At 41.6% G+C, this 23,157-nt stretch overlaps 1 protein-coding gene across 26 annotated transcripts in view; it reads left to right on the top strand.

Annotated features, from left to right (window-relative positions):
* The window catches only part of TRPM3 (transient receptor potential cation channel subfamily M member 3), a 904,668-nt gene that overhangs the window by 841,588 nt on the left and 39,923 nt on the right, over positions 1–23,157 (top strand). For 23 of the 26 annotated variants that reach the window (XM_025359898.1, XM_025359896.1, XM_025359895.1 and 20 more), the window contains one exon: positions 5,999–6,173. In XM_025359898.1, coding sequence (XP_025215683.1) covers positions 5,999–6,173 — 175 coding nt within the window. Of the gene's footprint in view, positions 1–5,998; positions 6,210–23,157 lie in introns of all 26 variants that reach the window. The other 3 variants (XM_025359877.1, XM_025359879.1, XM_025359874.1) reach the window with 1 other exon arrangement.

Here is a 23,157-nt window from a genome sequence, read left to right as displayed (position 1 = left end):
TGCCACCATGCCAGGCTAATTTTTTGTTTTTATTAGAAACGAGGTTTCACTAGGTTGGCCAGGCTGGTCTCAAACTCCTGACCTCAAGTGCTCTACCCGCCTCAGCCTCCCAAAGTGCTGGGATTACAGGTGTGAGTCACTATGCCTGGCTGATGTTCTTTATTATTATTACTCAAGATTTACTATATATATCATTGCTAACTCAATATTTATGGAACAGCTCTGTGTATGTATGTGTATGTGTATCTCTACTGAAATGAATCTTAAATAACCACGACTTTTCCTACAAAATCACTGACAAACTCATGCTAAGAGCAGAAGAATTTGAATTCAAAATGAATTGGATATAACACATTGAGCAATTTATTTAAACCCCTTTGAGATTTGATTTACTTGTTTCTAAAGTAGTGATGTATAATAAATGCATATCTTATAGGGTTATTGTTGTAATTAGAAATAATACATACAGCCGGGCGCAGTGGCTCAAGCCTGTAATCCCAGCACTTTGGGAGGCTGAGACGGGCGGATCACAAGGTCAGGAGATCGAGACCATCCTGGCTAACACGGTGAAACCCCGTCTCTACTAAAAAATACAAAAAACTAGCCGGGCGAGGTGGCGGGCGCCTGTGGTCCCAGCTACTCCGGAGGCTGAGGCAGGAGAATGGCGTAAACCCGGGAGGCGGAGCTTGCAGTGAGCTGAGATCCGGCCACTGCACTCCAGCCTGGGCGACAGAGCCAGACTCAGTCTCAAAAAAAAAAAAAAAAAAAAAAAGAAATAATACATACTAAATGACCAGCTGTGTCTGGCTCATAGCTGGTGGTTGACAAATTACATCTGTTATCGTTATGTTCAAACTGCATTTTCTAAATACAATGAAAGAAAGGAAAAATTGGTGAGTATAATTATTATGCCATATTCTCAACCCTACTGTACAAATGGTATTTATAACACCAGCACTGTTTAGGGCAAATATCACCAAACTCATTCTAGAGAGAAAAAAACTCGAATTCATGAGCTTGAGTTACTTACCCAAAACAGAACCCCAGTTCAATTGGGGATTTTTTGACTAGGAAAAAAATGTGTATCTTACTCTATTATACTGCCTGTTATATCATCTTCTTTGCACTTTAACAATGAATTTGAGATTGTGGTGAAAATTCCTGTCTAAAAGCAGAGAGTCTAGATTTAGAGTCTATGGATAGGGCTTAGGAGGTAGAATCTGTGGACCCTCTCTGCAATTTATATATATAAATGTGTGGGTGTGTGAATTTTCTGGACAGAGGGGACAAGCTTTCATGAGATTCTCAAATGTATTTTCAAGTGGACTCAATGAAGGCAAAGAACTATAATAGTTATAAAATTAGGCCACGTTTTCTCAACCTTGACACTGCTGATATTGCAGGCTGGATAATTCCTTATTTTAGGAAGCTGTCCTGTGTATCATAGGATATTTAGCAGTATCTACCCAGTGGATGCCAGTAGCATGCACATGTGCACACACACACACACGCAGTTATGACTACAAAAATGTCTCCAGACATCTCCACGTGTCCCCCAGGGAATGAAATTGGCCTCTGTTGAGAATTACTGCATTCTGTGATTACATACTCAGATTGGTTGTTTTTTCTGATTGCTACCTTATTTTATTTTAACAAATAAAATCTGAAAAGACCCAAACAAGCCAAATATATTACCCTTTAAAGCCTTGGTAGCATTTATATATTTGGGATAACTAAAGTTATGCTAATGCAGTGAGATTATTCTAAAATCCATGTCTATCATCTTAATAATGGCATAATTATCCCAGTTTTGACTAGAATGAAACCTTACTCAGGAGTGTGCAAGAGGAATGCACTGCATTTTCTCTACCTTTTAACTTATGAATGACTTAATTTATCCGTCAAGAATAAGTAGAAAATGAGTATATTTGGGGACTTTGCTTCTCTTTCAAGAGGCTTTTAAGATAAGTTCAATAATGGATGCACTGATCCAGAAGGTACATAAAATATGCCTATAGAATTTTTCAATGAGCCAGATGGACTACCAGGCTGGAACTTAAGAAAATGTGCCCAGATGTGTTATACCGAAAGCCTCTCAACATTAGGGAGTTCCCATTCAGCACAAAACAGGCAAGTAAGTCCCTGCCTTGTGGCCTAGGGACAGACAGCTGATGAGATTCCTGGACACACAATCGTTAGGAGTCCATTTTGAAACTGGTACTATGAATCTTTGCATAATGTAAGAAGCCAGTACACCAAATGCCTCCCAGCACGGAAAGCCTGCATATCCGGAAAGACTCCCACTGATCTGCTGCTGGTCCAGAATCACTTAACAAAACCCTGACTCCTTTCCTCCATATTCCACTTCTCAATGGAATTCTCTAAGCCTAGTACTAAGCTCACTTACATAATGCAGAATAAAAACAATAATAATAGCTGTCATTTGCTGTGTGCCAGATACCATGTCAGACATGTCATCATCATACCCCCCGGAAATAGGTTTTCGTATCTGTGTTTAATAATTTAATAAACAATTGAATAAGAGACTAAGCAAGGGACAATAATAGGATTCAAATTTCTCTCTGACTCCACAGCCTGACCTCCTTCCAACTCTAATAATAAGAATACATTAACATTTATGAAGAACTTACCACGTTGTTTCACATGCCAACTCATTTAATCTTCATAAAATAAATGTGTTATTATTATTCCTAGTTTACAAATAAAACTAGATTAAGCAGCTTGTTCAAGGACACCTAGCTATATTTCTTTTTCTTTCCTTTGTTTTTTTTAATGTTTAAGAAAGGTTGTATTTTGTTTTTGTAATTATTTTTACTCTTTTTGTGTGGATTTTTTTCCATGTAGCTATTTTTACTAGCACAGTCAAGATGAAAACCCAGGTATTCTGACACCAAAGTACATGTGTTTAATCACTACAGTATATATAAAAAATATATCTTATATATTATATAATACATTATTAATTATATATATTATATAATATATAATGTATTATATATATAATATATAATATATAATATATATAAAATATAATATATTATATATAATGTATTATATAATGTATATTATATAATGCATATTATATATAACAGGCATATGTGTATATTATATTACATAATATACAATATGCACATGTTATATATAATGTATATAAGCTATATAATATGTATATATTATATATAATGTAGATATGTATAATATAACATATGTATATATTATGTATGTTCTACAGAAGAGTATAAAATATAATGTATATATTATATATAATACATAATTGTATATATTATATATAGTACATTATATATAATATACACATTATATATTATATATATTATATGCTCTCTTCTGTAGAACACAACAGAAAGATATTTACAAGATTAGGACAGAATCATCTCTCTTAATATTGAACCAACTGGACAATTTAGCTTTAAAAAGAGGAGGCCAGCCCCAGTTCCCACTAATAATGCTCTATTTCTGCACTCCACTATCAGATTTTGGTATTTGTATGAAAGCTAAGACTTCTTTGAAATACATGAAGCTAAGTGTTTGGGAAGAATGTTTCTTCTCTTTGATTGTTTTGACCCTCTGGATAGACAGCACAATCAATCTGAACAAAAACAACCCTGAGAAATTAAATTAGAACAGTTTCTGTATTTACTGGCTGAGTTTCCTTAGGTCAAACTAGCTTCTAAATCTCATGAGCACAAACCTTCCTCTCCCAACCCATCTTTTAATCAATGTAAATAAACACAACATGAAGGACCCATGTGTGCTTTTTCATTGATAGAATTTTTTGTAAATAAATGATGAAAGAATTTTATAAAATAAGAGAAAGAGAGAGAGGATGAAAAACAGACCCACGTTTCCTATAAAACTGTTTCGACACAGCTGGCTTGCTCACTTTAAAAGAGTTCTGAGACCACTAAACTATATAAGAAATAACTAATTAGCATACAACTTTAAAGACAATTTTAAAATATGAATGGATGTCAGATTTTAAGATATTCCTGTTTGGTTTTGAAGTCATGCAATACTTGTGAGATGCATTTTGAAATTGCCTTGAAACTAGTTTAGACCCCAGTGTCCTAATGCATACAAGGAAAGCTATAATGTTTGAATTCCGATAACAGACACCATAGAATGTACTCTTTTAAAATAAAATTGTGGCCAGGCACAGTGGCTCATGCCTGTAATCCCAGCACTTTGGGAGGCTGAGACGGGTGGCTCACGAGGTCAGCCTAGCCAAGATGGTGAAACCCCATCTCAACTAAAAATACAAAAAAATTAGCCGGGCATGGTGGTGCACGCCTATAATCCCAGCTATTCAGAAGGCTGAGGCAGACAATTGCTTGAACCCAGGAAGCAGAGGTCACAGTGAGCCGAGATTGTTCCACTGCACTCCAGCCTGGGTGACAGAGCAAGACTCCATCTCAAAAATAATAATAATAAAATAAAAATTAAAAAATAAAATTGTAAGACTAATTTGAAGCCTCCATTATCATTGATAAAATTAGCATTAGGCTTTTTTTGTGGATGGGCATCCCTTCAGGAAGTATAATATCTAAGAGAAAGTCTTTTGTATTCTATATTTTGATGCAAACGATAGAAACCAATCTCCAACTAGCTTAAGCCTAGAAGGGATATATTGACTTACTGAAGGGCATAATGAAACTGGCCTTAGGGGCTGCTACAAGCAGGGACCCAACCACTGTCAGGATTTGCTCTCTTTCTCTTGCAAATCGGCTTCATTTACTCTGATCAGTTGCACTGGCAGAGGACTCAGCATCAGAGACAATGAACTCACCCCATTACAGAGACAAAAGGAACTTCTTTCTCCCAGCTTTAGTTTGAAACAAAACAAAGCAAAGCCAATAAAAGGATTCTGGTTGGCCTGTCTTTGTCACATCCCTGCCTTCTATCACTCTTGCCGGGGCCAGTACCATATTTAATGCGGCCTGGAAAACACACCTACCTTGTGGCCATACTGGGTAGAAACTGTTTATAAAAGGAGGAGGTAATGAGTTCTGGCCAGGAAAAATCAATAGTTATTGCATCCTCATCTTTTTAATATTTTGAGTGATAAAAGGAAAATAATTTGGCATTTAAGAAACAGATCCCAAATAACATACATCATGGAAAGAAACAAGGAAGAAAGAGGAACAAGAGATAACATTATTTTAGAGAGCAGCCTGGAGGACTTTATAAACATGTCAAGATGAAAATCCATCATTTCTACAGCAGGTACAGGTCTGACTCATTAGGGTGCATGATTCTAATGCCCAAGAAAACACCCTCCATAGCCAATGGGGTACACTGCAGGAGAAGTATACAAACAGCAGTTCTGTCTGAGAGACTGATTGGTGGTAGAATACTATGCAGTGGGGTGGGGTCACAAGAGTAAGAATATAATGGATATTTGGTTTATCCTAGCTTTGTTTATAAGCAGTTTATTTTTTTGTTTGTTTTGTTTTGCTTTGCTTTTGTTTTTTGAGCTTTCCAATTATTCATTAGCCTTTCAGAACTTAGAAAGGAGGTTTGCAGCATTGCAGTCATTCTTGGAATAGTTCAACTATCCCAATTCCAATTTCTCTAAGAATAAAGAGACCCAAAGAGGACACTGGCCTCCTCCAGGAGTACAGAAAAAGCACCTGATTCACATAGAGGCCTAAGCTTCCATTTATGTGACTCCTATGCCTAGCCTTGACTGGGTCCTACAGACAGCAATGAAAAATGAAGAGGCTTCATTTGTGTTGCACTTTTTAAACTGTTTTTTGAATCACTGATAGAATTCTGTGGACACTGGCTTCAATAGACCAAGCATCTTCTTATCTGGACACAACTGCCTGTCTAAACATCCCTTACCAGCAGTCTAGAAAGTGGACCTCCTCCAGAGGTTCCCATCATTGTCAGCATTTATAAGAACACTCAATCATATGGGTTTTCTATTGTTTCTCCCTCTGCTTCCCCACCCTTCCAGATGATAGACATGATGTACTTTGTCATCATTATGCTGGTGGTGCTGATGAGCTTTGGAGTTGCCAGGCAAGCCATCCTTTTTCCCAATGAGGAGCCATCATGGAAACTGGCCAAGAACATCTTCTACATGCCCTATTGGATGATTTATGGGGAAGTGTTTGCGGACCAGATAGACCGTAAGCAAGTTTATGATTCTCATACACCAAAGTCAGGTATTTAAATTCAATTCGGTTGTGTCTTTTCCAAGTTCATTTGTTTGTTCTCAATAAATGGCTCAAGATAGAGGACTGATTCCTAGCTTGCTATCTTGGAGGAAAAAAAATTACAGAAGGTGAATATACAATTTTAGCAAAGTAGTTCTTGGGTATTTCTTACGTATGTCATGTTCTGTGACACAAATCGACATCTGGTATGCCAAATTTCATCAAAAAATGAACCACTTAAAAAGATCTAAATTACTTTATGATTCAAAATCCCAGGGCCATGTGTTGAATATTTCAGTATCAGGAATATTTTATGTCACTACCTCCCCACCTCTACCCCAGCCACCAGCCCCAGCCTTTAGAAAATAAATTTCTTGAGTTGGACTTCAGAACAAATAAACAATGCTCAATTTCACCATCAGAATTCAAGAGTAAGGGCAAACATCTGCATGGTATTTTTCTTGCACTGGAAACTATTCTCCAACTCCCTTTCCCACTGTCTTAAATTATGTGCTATTGAGACTCATAGGAAGCTAGTATTCATTGCCTGGAAGTATGGAAACTGCCTTAGGTCATAAACTGACTTGCTTGCTATAAATGCCAAAAAGAAAATAGTATCTATATTATGAAACGATTCAGCGTGGGGAATGAACGCCAGCAGGCCCCCAAGGTTTCATGCCCTAATAGATGCTGATTCTCTGTAATAAACACTCCTTTTGTGTGGAGTTTGAAGATAGTTGTATCCTAGGAGTCTGTTCCAGGATTTTATTTGGACCAAATGTCAGGACACACCAGGCATTGGGAAATTTTTTGGGAAGAAAGCATCATTAAAGAAACATCGTTCAGTGTGGAGGAGTTGAATCCCAGGAGCAACAATTTCTCATTTCCCCTGAGGAGTTTAGTTCTGGAAATAACATCCCTCCAACATTGTTGAATTAACATTTTTCAGACATTTTTTGCTGACAGACCAGCCATCTGAGCCCTGGACTGTGGACACCGATTAGGGTTACATAACCAGGTAGTATAGCTTATTAAGAGCAGGAGCAGAGACTAGTTAGCATGCCCCCTCCCACTGCCCATCCCGCGTAGGACTGAGACCAGGAAAACAGGGACAAGGCAGCAAAGAGTGTGAGTCCTCCAGGCCTGTGAAGAGGATGTGTACCCTGGCAACAGAACATACCGGTACGTCATTTATTCTTCCACGATGGATTTTGAACAAACACACTTTCCTTCTCAAAATGCGTTATCTAAGGCAATCAAGACTTTTTGGAACACCTAATTGGAACAAATACTTGTTTCATGAGACTTAGCCAACTCACTGAGGAAGAATTTTAACTCCATCTCCTGGTTGTAATACCTTTGGCTGACAATGTGCAGCCTTCACCAAGACAGCTTGCCAGGGACTGGGAAAAATCCTTTTGAGAGCCTGCTTTCAAATGGTCCATAAAGGCGAAACAACACTTTTTAAAAACCCACCTATGACCATTCTCCTCAGGGATTAAATGTGCTATTTGCCCCCGAGAAGTTGTTTTTCCACTTAGTTATATTATTTTGCCTTTTTTAGTTTTCCTTTCTGCTCCAGAAAGAGATTAAGCCCCCAGGGATGTTTTGACAATGCCCCATTTTGGGATGGGAGAAGGAGGGAGGTGTAGGTGTGTTTTATAAATGGGATTCTGTCTGTCCCTCTACAAGTGGCCATTTATTGATGTTGTACTATGAACCCAGCCTAGTGCAACAAACACCACCATCTGGCTGAATAAGAGGATTTATTATTGTCATTTTAAAAGAAGGGCTGATTGTAGTTTAGAACTTGAAAACCCACTGGAGACAGAGAAGAAGTGTTTTGTGTGAGTGAAATATGAAAATGGATTTCCCACCCTGTTAATTAGATCTGTGGAGCGCTACGTGTGTGAGAATAAATTTCAACTCCAAATCCCAATGTATAACTGACCCAGCCTTGGATAGGTGCAGCCTTCATGATGCCCTTCCCCAACCACTCACCTTCCTTTTCGATGTTCTGAACGTGCTACAATGGTAGCCACTGTTCTAAGCTAAATCAGCCAGTTTTCTGTCTAGTGCTAACGAGTATTTGTCCTTTCTCAAATGGATATAGAAGGCTACCCCCAAAACCTGTCATGACATTTGGCCCAAGTCATTGAATATTCCTGTCCTCCAAATGATTTGATATTCATGTTATGGCCCTGGATGGGCCCAGTGGGGATTGGGTGACTGCCCTACCTGGTCATTCAGAACTGCTCTGGAGTCCCAACTACAAGCTATTTGAGAAAGGCACAAATCGTTTATGCTGCCCTATGATGTCTTGCCTCTTTCCTGTGTCGTGTCCAGGTTGGTTTGTGAAGCATGTTTTCAGGCTGATCGGATCTCATATCCGCCTGGACCCACAGCCCTGCCCAGGGTCTGCCAGTCCCATCCTGTGGGTGTACCCCTTGTGGGCCTTCTGAAGTGCTGCTCATTCAAACACACCTTCGCAGAGTGACTCATTTCTAACGGAATGCACGTGCTCCATAGCTAACTCTTTTTGTTTTTTACTTCAGAATTGCTGAGCCCATTTCATGTTTGGGAAAATGCTCTTTCTTAATTGGGTTGGACGTATATGGATGTACAATAGGGCCCTTGGGGTGGGTTTTTAACATCAATCACACACCTCAGAAGAGAGGGCGGCTTTGATGCCCTCACTTCTGGGAGGCAACATTACCTTACTACAGGTTTTTGATATGCCTTCCACCTTTTCTTCTGTTATTTGTTCTAAACACAGAGACCAAAGATCGATAAGATCAATAAAGCCTAAGATACTGGAATGAAACTTGTAAGGTTACTTTCCAAATGTGCTTAAAACTAAACCAAAAGGAAAGAAAATGGAGTCGCTGTAAAGTCACAATATAATTTAGATGCTTTTCACCTCTAAGCCGTGTTGGACTCTACACAAATGATAGTTCAGCCTTCATCCCAGTTCTCTGTGGAGACTGAAACGTTTGCTTTGGGTTTAGGCAGCGGAGGAGAGTGAGAGAATGTGATTGGAAGCAGACGATAAGGAACCTGGGGAAGGGACTGTGACTGTCTGCTCTACCCGGAAACTGCCTACCGCCCTGATTTAGTTTGTGGGAATGCAACTTGCTGTTGTTGTGTGGTTGGTTCCTTTTCGGTTTGTTTGGTTTCTTTCAAAGAGCCCAAGATTGTCCTCGCGTGTTTGCTATATAGAATCCTAGCTCTCCAAGACCCAACCTAAAGGCTGCCATGAAGCAACTTGGGCTCCTGGTTGTTAAACGCATGGCTACCAAATGATGACACCCTTTTGGATAGTCTCATTTGTGTGACCCATGTGACATGGCCTCTCAGAGCTGGTCAGGATCCCACTGGAGCTTGAGGGGAAAAGCCACTTAGAAGAGAGGAACAGCAGAATTCATTTCCAGCCCAGCAGCATTTCATGCCAAGGCCGGAGCAAAGCTAAAATTAGATGGACTCTTGCCAGCTTAGAAATCTGGTTCTGCATTCTGGTGTGTGAGGTACCTAAAAGTGTACCTTTGTTGGCAGGGAAAACGGGGTGTCTCTGGCTTTCTCCAGCCCCTGAATGAATGCAACTTTCATTTATTTACAGGGCATCCATGTGCTGCTGGCTGTATATTCAGATTCCCCAGGCTGTACCAGGGCAGGAGAAAAATGAATCATGCTCTTGAATGCATTAAGTAAGGGTCTAAATTTAGTCCTCCTTTCTGCTTCTCTGAGTATTTTTACAAGTTTAGATAGTAATGTGAAAGCAGAATGTCCAAAACTTACTTTCTACCATGACAACTTAATATTATCTAGCCCTTTCCATTCACTCCAAATTAACTATCCGATCTACTTAATGCCTGGGTTATGTTTTTTTTTCTTACTGCCTAGGGCTTCTCCATCTAAAATTAATAGGTAGTCTGGGGTAGGAAGGTTTTTGTTTTGTTTTTGCTTTATTTATATGTGTATATATTTAGTACAAAGGTTTGCTATGAAAAAAAAATCCTTGCTCTTTTGGTGTCCATGTTGTCTCTGTGATGTTGGCTGAATTTAAAGTGTTGTTTTTGTCATGTGTGTGCATGTAAAGCCAAAACACATTCCTGAATTATTTTTCTGCCTCAAATTAATTGTTCCTCACTTCCCATGTGGAAATCAGTACAGCTCAAGGAGCCAGTCTCTAAAGTACGCCTGCTTGTGGTGAAGCTTAGAGCAGCATGAACGAAGAAGATGACTATTGTTATGCATTGCAATTGTGAAACGCCAGTTCTCAAGACTCAGGGCTGTGCATCTGTTTAGTATTCTGGACAGACCTTCTCTAATGGATTCAGAGCACACTAATGCCTAACAGCTATAGCGTGGGGAGTGTTGCTTGACCAAAGAAAGTATTTTGGAAAAGAAAACTTGAGCCAGTGCCAACTTTTGGGAAAGAGAGAATTGTTTTGTTGGGTTTTGTTTTCACAAATTGCTAAGGAAGCAAGCCAGTATGAGGCACCATCCTCACTTTCTGTCCCTGAAAGTCAGCTCACGTTATAGAGAATACCCACCTGACTTGTTTACTAATACAAACTGAAGCTTCACGGATTTACTAATAACAGAGCTATCTGCAGACAGGCCTTTGTGATGATTCCGGACGCTGTTTTGATCAACACTTGTTCTATTGTCATAACATTTAATTAGCATTTTCTCACAGGTTGGACTCCACTTTGAATTCTTTCTTCAGTCAATGAATATTTATTTTGTTTGTACTATGAGCTGGAAACCAGAGCACAAAGATGCCTGTGACAGAGGCATTGTCTTCAAGGAGCTTACAGTCCAGGAAAGGCCAGCTGACACTGACAATGCATGTGTAGAGATGGAGCCAAAGAATGTAGTCAGTTCTACCTGGGGTGGGAGATGAGACCTTGCAGAGAAAGGGAGGGTTGAGGTGAGCCACGCAATATGAGCTGATGTTTCAGGCAGATGAGAGCAGGAGGTGTAAGGAGGGGAGAATGGCCTTCCAAACTGCGAATTAGTATAAAAAGTTCCAGGAGCAATGGATAGTTTAGTACGGCTGATGGTAGAGTAAGAGGCAAGAGACAGGAAGTAGGACAGAAGGGTCTGAGGAGAGAGATGGGGTACAGATCTTGGAGGACTTATACTCCATGCTCAGAATAGTACCATGATCAAGATGTATGTTTTCATCAGAGCTCCCAAACAAAAATGTGGAAGGTCCATAAGAGGGGTTGAGGTAGGAGGTGAGAGGTGAGAGGAAATTTCTAATGCAGCAGCAGCTGGAATGGAGGAAACAGGCAGGATGAAATTTTAGGAAGGAACAATCAAAAGAACCTGAGAAGAAATCAGATGGTGCAGAGGGTGATAGTGGGAAAAGCGGATGAGGATTTAAAACAAAGGAGCTGGAGATTACACCAAGGTTTCTGGCTTAGTCTAAAGGGTGATGTCATTCACTGAGATAGAGAATCTGGGACAAGGAACTATGGGGGTATGGGGATTTTTTCCGTCAAGATTGAACTGAGTTTGAGGTTTCTATGGGAATTCCAGGAAAACCATGAAGAAGGCTATTTTGCACATAGAACTCTGGAGCTCAGTAGAAGCTGGACTGGAGATAGAGATTTAGGGATCAACTATATAACCACCATGATGGTTAATGCCATGATGGGTGAGCTTACCAGAGGGCACAAGTAGAGAGAGAAGAGAAGGCCAGAGTGGAATACTGAGTGGTCAACAGTGTCAAATGCAAGAGAAAAGTCCAACTGGGTGGATATTTACAGAAGTCCATTTAGTTAGTCCTTCAGGAAGTCACTGGTGATTTTTGCCCAGGGATTTTTATTTCAGTGGCAAGTGCAAAAACCAATTACAGTGATGTAAGAGTAAATGAGCAGCAGGACAAAGCATTTACTAGGGAAGAGGGAGAGAAGTGCTGTATATGTATCAGCGGGGCAGGAGGGACAGAAAAAGCACAATGTAGTAGAGCTCTAAGTGTAATCACCACTAGGAAAATGGCAGATGTCACTGACTTGGTACATATCACAGGAGTGCTCTGGGCCACCTCTTTGCATAGATAAGTTGTATGTTTTCCCAGTCATGACTCTGCACCCGGATATAGTACAGGAAAGACAAATGGCTGGACTAATCCAAGATTGAGGCTTTGCTGTGCCCACATGGCAGAGATAACAGGGACTAGGGCTATTAAAGATATTTGCAAGGGTTCTTGAAGTTATACATTGTGAGGTCTAAGATGAAGGGAAAAGGAAGGTGTAAAGTTGGTGAAAACCCCAGAGGAAAAAGGAATAATCAAAGGACTAGACTTCTAGCCTGAGAAGCAATTACATTGACTAAAGATCCTGAAGGCTGTGATGATACGATGTGGTCAGGGAATAGTAAATTGGTGTTCAGAATTAAGAGGTGAAGCAGTTTCGAATAACGATAAGTTCCAGGGGTAGCTACGAGGATGGGTTCTAGAACATGCTGAAGTTGAGGTCAAGTATCTTGAAGCTAGATTCTTCTGTGTTTATCAATACAGATATTGAAGTTGTTTACAATAATGACAGAAGGTGTGAACGGGAAGACTTTGATCAAGATGATCTGAAACTTAAAAAAGAAAGGGCTTTTTGCACAAAAGTGAAAAACAGTAGTTTTGAAAAGACAAAGAGTATCAATAAAAATGCAGACATTACCTCTGGGAACCACAATGTAGAAAATGTGCAACCTCTACTTGAAAAGGTTACAGAGAGGTGGTGTCTTCCTCCAAGATGGATTTTAATTAAGTCAAGAAAATGGGGAAGTGGACTCATAAAAACATGAGAAAGAAAGCCAGATGCAGTGGCCCATGCATTTTGGGAGGCTGAGGCAGGAGGACCATTTCAGGTCAGGAGTTCAAAACTCCAGTGACATATTATTGTGCCACTGCACTCCAGCCTGGGCAACAGAGCAAGACCCTGTCTCAAAAAAATAAATAAATAAAAAGGTACAAGAAAGCAGAGGAGTTTGTATTCAGTGATAATTGGGTTCCAGAAGACTCAGGGGAAAAGGAGAAAAAGGGAACAGCGATAAGAGCTCAGGGGGCAGAAAGCCTAGCATCACATGAGGACAATAGCCCAGGGGAAGGTGGGTGGCTGGAGGAGCTGGCATTGTAGGAATAGAGGATGACAGAAAGAAGTATGGTGGGAGTAACTTAACCAGAGTTTTAAAAGAGTTAAAGACTGGAACCCTAGTAGTATAAAAGGTCAGATGAAGCTAATGATATCTAGCCCCAAAAGGATGGAATTGGAGACTTTGTGTAACAGAGAAGAGTAACTAGATCCTGAAGAGGAACCTCCCCAAATGGCTACAGAATTCTCCATCTCAAAGGAGGCTCTCCTTTTGAAATTGGCAATGGCTTGTGATGCTAGAGAAGCATCATTCATCACCTTCCACAAAGGTGAACTCTTGATATAACCTTGGAATATTCCAACCTTGGAATAGCGTTCACTCTCATACACTCTCACATGTATATGCAGACTCACATTTCTCTTTTCTCTCCTCCAGCCCTGCTTCTGCCAAGACATTTTTGTCTATTCCCCAAATCCTCCTTTCTGTTGCCCCTTCTGAAAACCCTCTAAGGTCCCTGAGAGCTTGTACATTTGGAAAAAGCAGCCAGAGAAACTCAAGGGCTGTTTCTGGATTCTGTGCTGCCACCTTCCGTTCCCTGGGGTGGGGGTTCCTGAGCCAGTACCTGCTTGAAATACAGGAAGAGAAGTGAGTACTTCTCCATACTATTCCACCACACTAATTTAACCATCTTGTAAGTAAAAACAGGACACCCAAAATAAAAATAAACCCATCAGCTCCACGCATCCTAGACATAACCTACATGTTTCGAAGGAAAGATTATATATGAGGTAACTGTAATCTGGTGTCATCATAAATCATCTCACAGTGTGGCTGCAGGGATCTCTTAGACTCCCAGAATGGTGGTAAGTCTGGAAATTCTTCAGAACAGCCCTGTACAGAATCTATTGTGATGGTACTCATCTAGATCTATGTTGTCCAATACCACAGCTGCTCGTCACATATGGCTACTGAGTGCTTGAAATATGGCTAGTATAAATGAGAAACCAAATTTTTAATATTTCTCTTTTTAATTAACTGAGATTTTAATTTAAATAGCTGCATGTTGCTAGTGGCTACTGAATTAGATAGCTCTGTTCTAGAATATAAAAATCCTTTAGAATGCCAGCTCTGTGAGAGCAGGGACCACATTTTCCTTGTTCACTGCAGTGTCTCCAACACCTCAATCTGTGTCTCATACAATGTAGGTGCTCAGAAAATAGTTGGTGCATGAATTAAACTCCTTGAAGCGGAGGATAGAGAGTGATGTTGTTATCTGCTTTAAACAATCAATCAAGCAAACAAAAAGATTTCAGGGACTACGTATAAAGAAACTAGAAAAGCTGAAGTGTCAGAAATGTCAGTGAAGATGAGAAAAAGAAGCTACGTTTGTTATAAAGGAATTTAAAATGTGAATTAAATGTAGTGATCATGGATTCATGACACACACACACGCGCGCACAGGGTGGAGGCGGGGAGGAGTGAGAAAGGAAAGTGGAATCAAAGGGGATTCTAGAGTTAAGTTCCTGAAAGTAGCTAGCTAACTTTGTTTTCAAGAAGAAAATTCCAGCTGCATTCAAGAAATATCTATTGAAAAAGTCATGATTGTTGTATATGTGCAGAGATAAGGAAGGGAGGGAGGAAATGAGGGAGAGAAGGAAGTAAGAAAGGAAGGAGAAGATAAGGAAAGAAGGGAGGAAGGGAGGGAGGGAAGGAGGGAAGGAAGGAAGGAAAGAAAGGAAAGGAAGGAAGGCCGGCCCACCCACCCGCTGGCCCTTGATTGTTGAGGGCAGCAGAGGAAGGAAGAGAGAGCTGTGTGAGCCCAGTTGCAGGACCAGTTGAGGCCCATGCAGAGAGCCCCACCAGCTCTGAGCCTCACCATGATAGCAGTGGTTGCCATGCATCCTGTAACTATGGCCTTTCCAAAGGCTGTGTTCTGACCAAACACAGCGAGGCAGATGGTTGATTTCCACTCAAAACAGAGTACACCCCTTCTTAATGACGTGGCAAGATTTTAATTGATCTTTATTAACAGCCACCAACAAATAGACTGATCTCCACACAGACTAACTATTAGCAGATGATCCCAGCAAGGCCCGTGCTTTAGTTGATTTTCCCTCAAATGGGACAGAGTTCAAATAAGCCTGCAACCTCAATATGTAAGGGAAAGGAAGATGCTCAAGATCTTTTGCAAGATACTATCCAGTGGAGCGAGTCGCTTCCTGCAGCTAGATTTCAGACCACGTCTGTCAAGTGATGTTTGACTGAATTGCTTGGCCTTCAGTCAAATATTTGATATCTAGGACATCAGTGCTAAGGTTCAAGATGAGTGCTTGCTTGGAAAAAGACCCCAATAACTTCAGGTCAAATGCAGGATGTTGAGTCTTCATCTTAGTGACACACTCAATTCAAGGAGAGGACACCCACTGGTGAGTTAAGGATAGAGGTGGCTATTCCTTGACCCAGGCTGTGGTTATGTGGGCTTTCATTTTACACTGGACATATATGTTTTATGGACTCTTCTGTGTATATATCTCATAACCTAATACACAAAGGAATAAAGGAGACATCCTGCTATAATATTTTCCAGATTCTAGTTTGAATGGGTTCATTCATTCAGTGACATTTACTAAGCACTTCAAGTGCCAGGCTCTATGCCACAAGATTGGAGTTAAAAAGACATACTTTATTGCCTCGGTTTTGAAGGAAGTTGCTGAAGAAGACTGACACCTAAACACACATTACAAATCAGTGGGATATATATCACATATCTATCTCATATATATCACAGAGGTGTTGTGTAAGGACTTAACTCAAAGGAAAGGACACGGTTTAGCAGTAGGAAGAGGGGACAGAGAAAAGGAAGGGAGGGCCAGATGCACTCTGAGAAAGTCTCCTGGAGGTAACAGTTAAGCTGTATCACAAAGGATATTAAGCGTTTTTCAGACAGATAATGACAGGGCACTCTAAACAGAGGGACTGTTATGTACAAAGTCAGAGGCATGACAGAGCATGCCTGGCGTGGGCCTGTGGGGGCCAGAGAGAGTGGAGACATGAGGTGTCCTCCCTGGACCAGCCTGGAACTAGCCTCCGGGTTAGTTCTGTGTACCAGGTGCTCCCAAGCCCCCTGTACCTACCCTGGGTTAATGTGGACACCGTATTTTTTTTTTTGTCTGATTTATTGTATGTATCCCTCAGTGGATTCTATGCATTGTGGGGGTTGGGGATGGGTTGGGGCCAGGGTCTGTATTCATCTTTTCCACCATTACTTGAGCAAATAAGTGGAGAAGAGGTTAGTAAGGTAAATTGCTGTAAAGGGCTTTATATGTCAGGCTAAGCAACTTGGATCTTGTGGGAAATTCACAGGTCACCTTGTGTGGAGTCCCTTGTGAAGTGCAGCTTCAGTTTATGGAACTCATAGGTGTCATTGAAGAGTGGGGAGATGGCAGCTAGAAAACATGCAACCATAATGCTCATTTCAGGGAAATTAGATAAGCCATAAAAAAGCCCTTTGTTCCAAAATATCTTCTAAAAGAGGGGTAACAACTTTCTTTTAAGAGTAGAAATATTCCCTGAACAAGTTAAACCTGCTGACTCTTTTCCCCCTAATGTGAAGTATGTGAATCTCTCCTCTCAACCCTCAAAATAGCTGAAATCAGCATTCAGGAAAGGAGCGTTGAAATTGGGGCAGGTGACATGGAAGCTGATGGCTCAGCATGCATGAGGTGGGCCCTGAGCAGCCAGCAGCCAGCATGAAGCAACTGAGTGTCTGGAGGGCAAGGAAAGTGAGACAGGGTGTGGAGAGGCTTCACAAAGACACGTGGTAGCAGAACGGCTTTGCCAACGTTGCAATTTTGTCAAGGGTCCTGGCAGGTGCCCAGTTTGCCTCCAGATACTGTCTTCTACTCTGCCTGCGGTAAATTGCTGATGCCTGAACTTGAATATCAGGATCATCTGAAGTTCTACAAGCCTCAGGCTCCTCAGTTCAGTCTGCAGGCATGGGCTTCCTAGCTGCAGCTTTTTCAGTTCAGCTAGTTTTCTCCTCCTCCAAACCCCATCTCTCCCCTTCTGGAAAACTTACAGAGATGCAGAGGAGAGAAAGGAAGAGAGGAGGGAATGAATGTATTTATATACTACTCTCTCTCACTTTTTTCTTTTTTATCATTAGTTCATCCAATCAAAAAATCTATTCCCACTTGGCACGGTGGTGCACACCTGTAGTCCCAGCTGCCTGTGAGGTTGAGGCAGGAGGACCACTTGAGCCCAGGAGTTCTGGGTTATGGTGTGCTGTGTTGATCGGGCGTCCACAATAAGTTCAGCATCAATGTAGTGACCTCCTGGGAGTGAGGGACCAGCAGGTTGCCTTAGGAGGGGTAAGCTGGCCTAGGTTAGAAATGGAACAGGCCAATACTCCCATGCTGATGGGCAGTGGGATCATGCCTGTGATCATACCTGGGCAACATAGTGAGACTCCATCTCTAAAAAACTAAAAATAAAAATCTATTCTCCAGGAAACTCAAAGGTCTGAAAGGCCCAAGGACAACCCAGAGAAGCTGAGTACTCTCAAACAGGCTTTCTTGTGACCACAAGATAATCTCCCATAGTCAAGGTCTATCTCACTGGTTCTCAACCAGGGGCAGTTGCACCCCCTAACCACCACCCGGCAAAGAGACATTTGGCACTGCTGGAAGTATTTTGGTTGTCACAACCTAGGGGGCGCTACTAACATCTAGCGGTAGAGGCCAGGGATGCAGCCTAACATCCCATGATGCACAGGACATCTTCTCCAAAGAATTATCCCCCCCAAAATGTCAATGTGCTAAGATTGAGGAAACCTGGGTTCTGAACCCAAAATTCAAATCCTTCTTATTGCTTCTCAAAGAAAAATGACACAATATAGTTGCCTCAATTTGTAAAAAGTCCTAAAGGACAGATCTGAAGGGGCTCCAAGTCCTCACACACTAAAGCCAGGCAGAGAGTGCTGCAGGTCCCCAGTGATCATCCCTTACAGGGTTTCACGACGTCACCCTCTGCTCTGCTCACTCTGTCTTCAGACCAAAGACCAAGTTAGGACATCGGGCATTTAGAGTGTCTGAACAGTCAACATGAAGGACCACTTTTGGCAAACGCCAGTAGATCTTGTCCCATGCCCTTGGGCACCAGTTTTGGACATAATAAGCTATCATTGCTATGAAGAACAAGAAGAACCCAGGGCCTTAACCTATCATTTATAATTTACAAATATTTTGCAAATCCAGGTGGAGTCTAGCAAACTTCAACACCTCCCTTCTCAACTTTGCATCTAAGAGACATCAGTCTTTTTTTTTTTTTTTTTTTTTTTTTTTTTGAGATAGAAAAGCACCATGATGCACTCACAAAGAAAGTGGTCTGAGTGATCTCAGATGTCCTGGTGAAATAGTTTTCAATCAATCCAGCTCACTGTTTGTGATAAAGCACAAAGGGGAATCATACCCCCCATGATAAGACTCAATAGTGATATTTATTGACCAACTTAACACCACTGAACCAAATTGAAAACAGGTTTTAAACATGCACTGAGGCCAGTGACTCTCTCCTGAGTCGAGGGGCTAGCTTTACAGAATCACAGGCCTTGAAGCAAAAGGATGAAGTCTGCTATGTGCCCTTTTTAATATTCTGAACAAGGGCTTCAGAAGTAAAATGTCACTGTGAACTGAATGGTTACAGTACTGTTACAAGAAAGCCAGTTGCTGACAAGTACTTCAAAGTCACTCGTGCCACCTGAGGAACATAATGTTCAAGCACTGAAGGAACTATACATGGTGCATGCGGTTCTATTCTACAGCAAGTAATTGAATATACAGGGCGGGGGACGCCTCTATCAAACAGGTCACGCACTAAAAGACTGGATTCTTTCCTGTGGATTTAAGATTATCAACCTTATCAGGAGTCTACATAAGATAGCCAACTGCTGAAAATGTCACTGCTTTTTCCCAAATGTACGGCAGTCGAGTCGTACTTAAGCAGATTGTATTGAATACAGGGATGCCTGAATTCTCTATTAACTACCAAGTGTGTTACAAAAACTATGTCTTGGGTTTCATGGGTTTCTTCTGACATTTCTAGGGAAAGGGAAACCAATTAACATTTGTTGAGAGGCTATTACAGTGGCTGGCACCAGGCCAGGCACATGATACACTGTGACTCATTAGTGCTGATTTACTAGTGATCTACATGAAGAGCAGAGGTTAAAGAACTTGTTGAAGGCACACAGCCAGGAAGTGGCAGAGGCTGAATTGGAATCCATGCCCATCTGACTTCTAGACCCACGCTCTTAACTTCTGCATTAGAACAGAAGGCTGCTTCCGTCTGAATCCAGAGCCTTGCGCTTTCCCCTACACCTCACTGCAGTGACTGGACCACATCATGCATTTATTTACTTAGCAACCACTTATTACGAAGAGAAAGCAGTAAACAAGAGAGGCCTTGGCATGCACTTCATAGCAGTTACATCTACTGTGGGGTTCGGGGAAACAGTAAGTCAACAAATAAACAGCATACTTTGGGGTGGTCATAACTGCCAGGGAGAAAATAAGTCCAACTAGTAGGATCAGAGTCACTGCAGTAAGGATGTGGGCATACAATGTTATAGAAAATGGTCAGTGAAAGGGCTTGAAGAGATAACATTGAGCCGAAATGTAAATAATGGAAACAGGCATGAAAAGAGCTGGGGAAGGGACATTCCAGACAGAGAGAACAGCAAGGGAAAAAGCCACGTGGTAGGAATGGTCTGGATGCTTTCAACTGGGATCAGAAAGAATGCCAGTGTGATTGGAGTTTAAGATCTACAGCAGGGGCCAGGTGCGGTGATTCATGCCTTTAATCCCTGTAATACCAGCACTTTGGGTGGCCAAGGTGGGTGGATCATGAGGTCAGGAGTTTGAGACCAGCCTGGCCAAGATGGTGAAACCCCATCTCTACTAAAAACACAAAAATTAGCCATGCACAGTGGCGGACACCTGTAATCCCAGCTACTCGGGAGGCTGAGGCAGGAAAATCACTTGAATCCTGGAGGCGGAGGTTGCAGTGAGCCGAGATCGCGCCATTGTACTCTAGTCTGGGCGACCGAGCAAGCCTCTATCTGGAAAAAAAAAAAAGAAGATCTACAGCAGCAACTCAAGTTGGTGTAGCATGTCGTGGTGGAATTTCTGTGCTCAAGTATGTGGTTTAATTCTAAATGAGGACTGGATTTAAGAACTGGATTTAAGAACAGGATCGGCAACTTTGCAGCTATTCAAGACACAGTGCACTGCCAAAGGTTGATGGTCAGGAAGGTAGAGAATTGCCCAGAAACCACTGGTTTCCAGAATTAGGAAATGAGGAAGGGAGCTTCCTCCACCATTGAAGCCATCCTGTGGCTTCCCAGAAGAGTTTCTAGGTCACTGACATGTGATACCTTGGAGAGTCTCAGAATCACCCATCATGGATAAATTAGACAGTACCATGAAAAATACATTGTACTGCCCATGAGGAGATTCACCTGTCTCTACAAGTATGTCAAAATGGCATTCATCATGAAAACAGGGGGCATCCTGGTAATACAAATGAGACATGGCTCATAGATGGGTCAGAAAATTACACATTGGAAAGAGGTAGCTAATGTCCCAAGATGCCAGCAGCATTGCACAGAATATAATGTACTCAGAGAAAAAGCTTGATGAAGAGGTTGCTTTTGGAAGTCATCATTAGTCCAACCACAGTTCATAGTTACGGAGTGCCTGGTGTGGGTAGAGAACTCGGTGAAGAATGGTTTGAGTTAGTGTGACAGGAACAGTCCAGGACAGAGGCAGAAACCAGACACTGAATCTCAGTTCTGTCATGTCTACTAACCCTGTGACCTTGGGCAAGTTACTGAAACTCTCTGTTCTTTGGTATATTCTTAACAGTTTGAGGACAGAAAGGAGGTCAACCCGGGTGTTCCCCTCACGCAAGAACACAGCCCAGAAAAAGAACGTTCTTTCCCAAATGAATATAAGCCCAAATGAATATAATCAGACATTCATGCATATTATTGTTTTTGATGAAGCTAAAATTTGCATCAATGTCAGAGTGGGATGCATTCAAGGAAAAAAAATAAACATTAATAAATAATAGCACCGGTGATGTGTAAATGTGCCACATTAATGAAAGTGATACCCAAAGACCAAAATTTGGGAAAGAATGAAACAAATGGCACAGTGTCAAAGGCTACTTAGAGATAAGGTGTTATTAGAGATAGTAGTAACTGTAGGAAAAAATGAAGTCGGGCATGTGTAAGGGTAAGCCCTATAAAGCTAAAGTTTGCAAAGCCATTGTTTCTTCCAGCAGGGAAGCCAGCTCCAGGTAGATGTAGGAGCCTTCACTACTTCAAACACCCAGGTGCCCTCTAGGCTTCTCTGTTCCATTTATGTTCATTTAAAATGAAGGGGGAGGATGGCTTGATCCTAGGAGTTCAAGACCAGCCTGGGCAACATACCAAGACCCCATCTCTACAAAATAAAACAAATTTAGCTGGGTGTGGTGGCACACACCTGTGGTCCCAGCTACTTGAGAGACTGAGGTGGAAGAATTGCTTGAACCTGGGAGTTTAAGGCTGCAGTGACCTGTGATTGTGCCACTGTACAATCTGGGTGACAGAACCTGGGTGACAGAGTGGGACCCTGTTGGAAAAAAGAAAAGAAAAAAAACAAGCTCACTGAAACAACTAAGGCAAAATAAGCAGTCTCAAATAGCATGCCTGTCTCTCCACAGCAAAACAGAACCAAGGTGTTCTGCTGCTGCTCCTCATGAAAAACCACGATTGTGTTTCTCCCATTGTGTCAGCCTGCCAGCCAGCCTGAAAGTCATTCTGGGCAGCTAACCTAATTATTCATTCATTCATGGATTCAGCAAATATTTGGAACCAACTCTGTTCCAGGCATTCTCCTGCGTAATGGGGAATAGTAATGAGAAAAACTGATGAAGCTCCTGCCTCCTTGGGAGCTCATAGCCTAGTAGAGGCATCAGAGATCAAACCCAGAATTACACAAATAAATACTTAATTGTAAGCTCTGCTAAGTATGTGATGAACAAATACAGAGTGCTATGAGAACATCTAACAAGAAGATATATTTGGGGCTCAGAGAAAGGCTCTCTGAGGAAGTGACTTTCAAGCCAAGCTATGCAGAATAAGCAGGCATTTGCTAGGGAAAGAGTAGGAAAAGAGCCCAGGCAGGGGAAACAGCCAGTGCAAAGTCCTGAGACAGAAGGGAGGGTACTCCTCCTGCCAGTAACTGAGAGAAGACCAGCAGGGTGGAAGTATGGTGTGCAAGGAGAGAATGGTGGGGAATAAAGTTGGAGAGGCAGACCAGGGCCAAGTTGTGCAGGGCCTTTTAGGCTAGTGTAAGGATTTGAATGTTCTCCTAATTCACTGGGAAAACTATGAAGTGAAGGATTTTGTGCAGGAATTGAGTTGATGATCATGTTGATGATGGTGGTGGTGGTGTTGGTAGTGTGTGTGTGTGTGTGTGTGTGTGTGTGACATGAATTGCATGATTTAACCTACATTTCTGCATCAATCCAAGGGTGGTGGTGTTGGTAGTGTGTGTGTGTGTGTGTGTGTGTGTGTGTGTGACATGAATTGCATGATTTAACCTACATTTCTGCATCAATCCAAGGGTGGTGGTGTTGGTAGTGTGTGTGTGTGTGTGTGTGTGTGTGTGTGTGACATGAATTGCATGATTTAACCTACATTTCTGCATCAATCCAAGGGTGGTGGTGTTGGTAGTGTGTGTGTGTGTGTGTGTGTGTGTGACATGAATTGCATGATTTAACCTACATTTCTGCATCAATCCAAGGGTGGTGG

Source organism: Theropithecus gelada, chromosome 15 (assembly GCF_003255815.1).
Source record: "Theropithecus gelada isolate Dixy chromosome 15, Tgel_1.0, whole genome shotgun sequence".
NCBI classification, from domain to species: Eukaryota; Metazoa; Chordata; class Mammalia; order Primates; family Cercopithecidae; genus Theropithecus; species Theropithecus gelada.
Note: the sequence above shows the minus strand (reverse complement) of the source record. Positions and strands in the feature narration are given on the sequence as shown.